Genomic DNA, 7,776 nt, shown 5'->3' on the forward strand with positions numbered 1-7,776 from the left:
TGCGCACAAACAGATAGTTGGACATTCCATGAGGGGTCTCAGATTGGAGAGGGTGAAGGCCAGAATGAGGGGCCCCTTTCCTCCCTCTCCTACCCCAGTGCACGAATTTCATGCACCGGGCTACTAGTACATAAATAAAAACAATTATTTCATTAGAATCTCTAGAATTCCCTAAAATAAACTATGAGTAATTTTTATAAAGTAAAATACCACCAACATTTTCTCATGCACAGAAACCCCAAATCAGGGATTCCTTTTGGCATTGAATTGGTGCCAAAAGAGATAGAAACACCAATGATGAAAAAGAATCATTGATCAGCTGCTTCCTGGGGATGAGCCTGCAACCTGGGCATGTGCCCTGACTGGGAATGGAAACCGTGAACTCCTGGTTACTTGGTCCATGCTTAACCACTGAGCTACACCAGCCTGGCCATCATTCTTCTCCTTTGAGGTTATGCCTATGTGACCAACCTAAGAAATAACTGAAGATCATATAAACCCTCCTACATTGTTTAGAGCAGAGTTTTCCCATCAACCATGATGAAACTCTGGCTCTGTAAACAGAGAGTGAAAGCAAGAGTTCTTATTATCTTATGCAGCAGATGGAGATAAGAGCACATAAAGCCACTTCTTTGCAAGATGAAGCTTGTTCTTCCTAGCAGTGCAGTCCCACACTCAGAACTAGAGAATAACAATAGCAGAGATGATAGGATTTGGAATACTCCCAATACCCTTCCCAATAGCCCCAATTAAGAAAACTTTATTACTCTGCCTCTCAAATGCTTCCTGTCAAAGCCTTCAAAATTTGTGTGTGTCAGAAATATCCATTAGTTATGGAGACATAGTTTTTAACAATTCAATCAGCTCAGGGAGCTTTAGAACTTACCAATGGCATCTAAAACAAACAAACAAACAAACAAACAAAAAAACAGAACATAAAGAAATAGAATAGAATGATGGTTACCAGGGGTGAGGATTTGGGGAATCAGGGAGATGTTGTTTAAGGGTGCAAACTTGTAATAGTAGATAAATAAGTTCTGGAGATCTAAATGTACAGCACAGCTATTATAGTCAAAACTGTGCTATAAACTTCAAAGTTCCTATGAGACTGTATCTTAGTCACTCTCACCACAAAAAGGAAATGACAATTGTGAGATGGGGTAAAGGTGTTAGCTAATGCTATGGTGGTAGTCATATTGCAATATATAAATGCATCAAATCAACATATGTCTTAAATTTATATCAATATGTTAATCATAGTTCAAATTTTGTAAAAGAACATCACTATAATGAGGGATGCGAAGTTAAAATGAAAACAATGAAGTCTGTAAACGAGTTAACAGTTTTAAAAGATGTATATTCATAAGTGGAATACTATTCACCCATAAAAAGGAGTGAAGTACTGATACCTGCTACAACATGGGTGAACCTTGAAAGTGTCTTTGCTAAGTGAAAGAAGCAGGTCACAAAAACCACATACTGTATGATTCCCCTGATATGAAATGTCCAGAATTGGAAGATCAACAGAAAAGGTCAGTGATTGCAGGGATGGAGGGAGGGGGAAATTGGGAGACACAGGTTTCTTTTTAGGGTGAGGAAAATATTCTGGAATCAGATAGTGATGATGGTTGTACAACACTGTGAATATACTAAAAACCACTGACTTATACACTTTTAAATAGTAAGTGTTATGTTATATGACTTTATTCTCAATTAAAAATTGATACAAAAAAAATAAGTAAATAAATAAATAATGTCAATGGCATTCCCCACTCCAAAGCTGCTCTAAAATATTCTCTGGTTGATTCAAATGTGTGGTCTCGAGAGCCTGATACAGAGACATATCAGAATTGCAAGGTGAATGTTCTGTTGAGGCAGAGGAGTCCCTGCCCTCTGGAGGGGGGATCAAAGATGAACCCATGAGCTCTAGACCCAAACCTACTGAGGATTTAATGTACATTCAAATCAATCTGTTCCAAACTAAACTTATTCACAATCACCACATTTTACTCTCATGTTTAAAATTGCTCTCTTCCCTTAAGCCATACCTCAAGAAATATTCTCTCCATTCATCTGGTCAATTAAATGCTGAACTCTGGGAGACACCCTGAAAGTCTTTATTCCCCTCAACTCCCTCATTCCATACATTCTACTTATCAATTCCACATCCTAAATAGATCTCAAAAATCTTTCTAATTAAGCATTGACTGCTCTACCACGACTTTAAGTTTTCATTGTACTTGTCTCTGATTATTGATTTACATATGTATATGTGTATGTTTTTATCTCACATATCTCCATATGTACTGTTTAGTCCACATGTCTGCGTATACATAAACATAGTCAAATGTGTACTATAGACATATATATACACACTATATATACATACTATAGGCTCAGTGCATGAAAATTCATGCACTCGGGAGGCCCCTAGACCAACCTGCATCCTCTCACAGTCTGGGACCCCTCGGGGGATGTCTGACTGCCGGCCTAGGCCCGATCCCCACAGTCATCACCCGAGGGATGTAGCAGTGTGCCAAGTGGCAGGCGACCAGGGGGGAGCCCAAATTGGGCTCATCCAGGCCCACTCCACCTGCTGCCGCGGAAAGGCTCCCACCACGGCAGCTTCGCTCACCAGCGATGAGCCCAGCTTTTGGCTGAGCAGCGCTCCCACTGTGTGAGTGCACTGACCAGTCATTCTGCTGTTTGGTTGATTTGCGTATTAACCTTTTATTATATAGGGTGTCATTTACACATATACAGTGGTGGGCAAAAGTAGGTTTATGGTTGTGATACAAATAAATAATACAATAATTAGTAAATAATAATACAAGAATAAGCTGTTTTGTGTACTCACAACTGTAAACCTACTTTGCCTGCCCCTGTATATTGTACATATATACACCATTAGGATATGTATGCATGTGCAAAAATATATATGACATATATTTATATTTATGCAAGCATATATGCAAAAAGTATAATTCTTTATAAATATATACATATATGTACACATATGTTTATGCTCACATATGTAGCTATACATTTAATACTCAAATATATATTACCTGCCAAAACTGGTTTGGCTCAGTGGATAGAATATATATTTATACTTAAGTATATACTACACATATTTACACATATTTACACATATTTTACATATATTACACATATTTCTTAACATTCAAATCACAATTTTGCCTTTGTTTCTCTGTACAGCTCATTCAGCTCATTCTCTGATCACATCTCCCATTGCAGCCACAGTAAACTACTTGAAGTTTTCTGAATTGAACATTTTCTCTCAAATGCCTTGCAAGGCTATCTCTCCCTCAGCCTAGAAAACCTATTCTGCTCCTCTGCTCCTCTTTTTAAATGACTAACTGTTCATGTTATGTCAAGACTCCTCTTAATCATCATCACCTTCCTTTGAATATCTGATCAGAGTTTAGTGTCTTTTATTAGTTCTTTTCCTTTCTTTTCTAATTACAGTACAGCATTTAAAATAAATTCTTTTTTAAAAAATACGTTTTATAGACTTTCTACAGAGAGAAAGGGAGAGGGATAGAGAGTTAGAAGCATCGATGAGAGAGAAACACTGATCAGCCGCCTCCTACACACCCCGCACTGGGGATGTGCCCGTAACCAAGGTACATGACCTTGACTGGAATCAAACCCGGGACCCTTGAGTTCACAGGCCGATGCTCTATCCACTGTGCCAAACCAGTTCTGGCATCAAAATAAATTCTTGATCACACCCATTTTATTCATCACAAATTATATAGAACACATAAATCAGATTGGGTGTTGCTTCCTTTCAGAGCAAGGCAAGTCTTGTTAGTACTTGTGATGTTGGTACAGCGATGCCAGCAGCAATCACTAAAGCTGAACAAAGACTCCTACCTGCAGACTGGAACAGCCAGTCTCCCTGGAATTTCCCTTGGAAAGGAACATAAGGACAGCACTGCAGCATCAGGTGCCCAGAGGTGGAGGGCAGCAGTGAGGAGCTTTGTTAAGTACTCTGCCTGGTTCTGGCACTGTCGTTCTCTAGGGACAATGGAGAGCTGCGTCAGGATCACAGGTAAGTGTAAGATTTAGGATCGAGTTCTCTATTCATAGATGGTCAGCACTTCTTCCATCCCTTCCTCTTCCTTGTGACTTCTGGGAGACCACCTGTCCCTACATTTCAAGGGACTTGACAGATACATATACAGACTAGTGAGATAATATGAACAGAGCTTCCAGTCCCCTCTAGAGAAAGTCTTTTCTCATTGTTTCTTTGTGAATCATTTGAACCTCACTCTGCATGTCACAGAAAATGTTGGGCTGGATTTCTGGAGTCTGCTTTGTTCAGGCATAAAGAAAATGTTATTCTTATGCATGTTATTCCCCAGTCACCAAGTCATACAACCAGTCATCATCCATGTTTCTCTCTCTCTAACGTCTTCCTTCTTTCCTCCCTCTAAAAATCAATAAAATTTTAAAAAGAGTTGGAGTTTCCAGATCTAGCAAATAAGTATTGAAGGATGCCAAATATTGGGTGGGAAATACGTATACCAGAAAGTTATTCACTATGTGGACAAGAAAAGGGAGGTTCTGTTGAAAGTAACCTCACACAAGGTGTCTGATCATAAACTCCTAATTAGGCAAGTATTGGTGGGTCATCATGTCCCAGACATATAACTTTCTAGTACAAGGTTTATCTTTGCCCTAAGGAAGCTCTGTACATTGTTTCTGTGTATCTAGGTTAACACGCCTTTGAAATAAGCTTCGAACATCAAGAGAGCCCATAATCTAGTTAGCCATCCTATAAACCAATCCCCACCTTGATTTTGCCCACCTTCATGTAATCTTCCTTATGTCCCCTCCTTAATTCCAAATGCATAAAAAAGCTGCAAAACTCTTATTATCCAGATCATTTGAGCATATGACCCAGACATATGTCTTAGTTTGGCTCATAAACTCATAAAAATTCTCTACAGGTTTGGGCATTCTTACATCCACAACTTTATTTGATATTCAAATAACGGGAACTCATAGAGCACTCTTACAACATCTTCTGGCAACACTACTTGAAAGTTTATTAATGCATAAAATGCATGCTAAAATATGTGATTTCTGGAAATTCTTTCTCCTATTATCACTGTTTCTGAACCTTCCTCGCTTGTTATCACAGGTGTAATGGGAACTACAGGACCATCTCTCACCAGGTACTTTGTTCCCATGCTCCTCCTTCAGATGGCAGCACCAAGTTCAGGTACGACCCTCTCTTCTACCTGTGTGAGTCCTGGCAGTATCAAGTATGCCAGAAAAAGCAAGGACCAAAGAAAAGGGTTAAGCTCTTTTGACCGTTGTTCCTCGGGTTTAATACATAATTATGTAATGAGGACGTGTACTATAGGATCCAGCTTATGGCTGGGGAAAATTATTTCTAGTCAGCAAGTCTTCTTTATCATGTACCTGGATTTGTGTTAAATTCCTGGGAGAAGAAGCAAATGAAGAAGACCTAATACTTGCCCTTGAGAACCCAATATTCATATTGAGGAGACTCAGTGTATGTGTCACTCACACAGTGAGGAAGTGGCCTAGGATATGTGTCCATGTTAGAATCCATGTGTGTTATCAGTGCAGTGGGTCAGCCAGCCCTGGCAAACACTTTTGTCTACTGTCTGCATATTTTCACATTTTTCAGAATGTCACGTAGTTGGAATCAAAACGTAAGTCTTTTCAGAGGGGCCTCTTTTACTTAGCAATGTGCCTTTAAGGTGCTCCAATTTCTTTTCTTTTTTAATTTTTAAAACATTCATTTATTTTCCAATTACAGTTGACATACAATATTATAGTAGCTTCTGGTGTGATCAGACATTTATATACCTTTTGAAATGACCATCCCAATAAGTCTAGTATTCATCTTGCACATAGTTATTATAATATTCTTGACTATATTTCCTATGCTGTACTTGACATTCCTGTGACTATTTTTATAACTGGCAATTTATAAATATTCGCTTTCTGCTTGACAGTTTGTTCTCTGTATCTATTAGTTTGTTTCTGTTTGTTTGTTTGCTTGTTCGTTTATTTGATTCCACAGAGGGTGAAATCATTTCTGTCTTTGGCTTATTTCACTTATCATAATACCCTCTAGATTCATCCATTTTGTCACAAAGTATAAGAGTTTATTCTTTCTTATGGCTATATATGCATGTATTACCTCTTTTTATCCCTTTGTCTATCAATGGACACTTAGGTGACTGCCATATCTTAGCTATTGTAAATAATGCTGCAATATACATGTGGATGCATATATAGGGTGGAGCAAAGTAGGTTTATAGTTGTTCATATGGAAATTAATATAATAATAAATAATAATACAAGGATAAACTCTGTGCTTCATGTACTCACAACTGTCAACCTACTTTTGCCCCACCTTGAATTTTTTAAAATTAGTGTTTTGTATTTCTTCAGATAAAGACCTAGAAGTGGAATTTTCTGGGTTATATGGTAGCTCCATTTGTAACTTTTTGAGTAAACTGCACATTGTTTTCCATAGTGCCTACACCAAATTACAATCCCACCAAGAGTGCACAAGGGTTCACTTTTCTCTACATCCTCAATAATATTTATTTTTTATTTATTAATGATAGATATTCTGAAAGGTGTGAAGTTTGATATATCATTGTAATTTGGATTTTGATTTCCCTGATGATTAGTGTTTTTGAGCATTTTTTCATATGTCTATTGGCCAGCTGTATGTCCTCTTTGGAGAAATGTCTGCTCAGGTCTTCTGCCCATTTGTAGGGGATGTTTAGAATCCATTGATATTTAGAATGGCAGAAATTCAGATTATCCTTATGAGTCAAGTTAGAAATTAATGTGGAATTATTAAGAACATAAATATATAATGTATATATTTTCATATTTTTACAATATGTAAATGTGACAAAATGGCCTTTAACACCTCACTGAAACATGTGGAATATCGTGTGTGTGTGTGGCTCATACTCTCACTATTTGCTTACCATCTCCCTTCCCAGAACAATTTACAGTGACTGGCTTACGGGGGCCAATCTTGGCTCCTTTGCGTGGAATAGTTGAACTCAGTTGCCAGCTGTCCCCTCCCCAAAATGCAGAACACATGGAGATACGCTGGTTCCGGGATCACTATACACAACCTGTTCACCTATACAACAATGGCAAAGACCTGCATGTAGAAACTATCTCCAGGTATGTGGAGCGGACAGAGCTCCTGAAAGAAGCTATCAGAGAGGGTAAAGTCACCCTCAGGATCCTCAATGTCAGTGTTGATGACGATGGGCAGTACCACTGCTTCTTCAAAGATGGTGCTTTCGATGAAGAAGCCATCACAGAAGTGAAGGTCACAGGTAGGGATGGATCTCTTTGAGGTTTCTACACATCTGATTCTTAACCCATCTGAGGCTGAATAGTCGGAAAATTCTCAGTGTTTGTGACTATTGCATGGTTCGGTTAGCAAGTTCAAATTCATGCATTTAGTCTTGGAGCTGAGAATAGTATAGGATTAAGAATGCAAATTATGCCTACACACATTACCATTTTCAGAACTGTTTTCCCATGTCCATATACACTGTTAGATCTGTAAAGAATCAACAGATTCCTTTTAGGATTTATTACTATGCTTTTAATTATTTCTGACAAAACTTTAGTGAAACCTGACTTTGTAAACTACCTAAATCTTTACAATAGTCTCCTTACTGACAGTTTTTATTTCCATTTCTCCCTGACTCAGTTCACTGACTACTT

General features: G+C 38.2%; 1 protein-coding gene across 1 annotated transcript in view; it reads left to right on the forward strand.

Moving 5' to 3' along the window:
• Positions 1-7,379, forward strand: part of LOC107184767 (selection and upkeep of intraepithelial T-cells protein 3-like) — a gene marked incomplete at its 3' end in the record, with an annotated part of 14,846 nt that extends 7,467 nt beyond the window's left edge. Inside the window, exons 2-4 of the mRNA XM_015570928.1 lie at positions 3,819-4,078; positions 5,174-5,254; positions 7,032-7,379. Of these exons, the coding sequence (XP_015426414.1) occupies positions 3,819-4,078; positions 5,174-5,254; positions 7,032-7,379 (689 nt within the window). The remainder of the gene's footprint in view (positions 1-3,818; positions 4,079-5,173; positions 5,255-7,031) is intronic.
• Between the last annotated feature and the right edge of the window lie 397 nt (positions 7,380-7,776).

Source organism: Myotis davidii, unplaced genomic scaffold (assembly GCF_000327345.1).
Source record: "Myotis davidii unplaced genomic scaffold, ASM32734v1 scaffold10508, whole genome shotgun sequence".
Lineage (NCBI taxonomy): Eukaryota > Metazoa > Chordata > Mammalia > Chiroptera > Vespertilionidae > Myotis > Myotis davidii.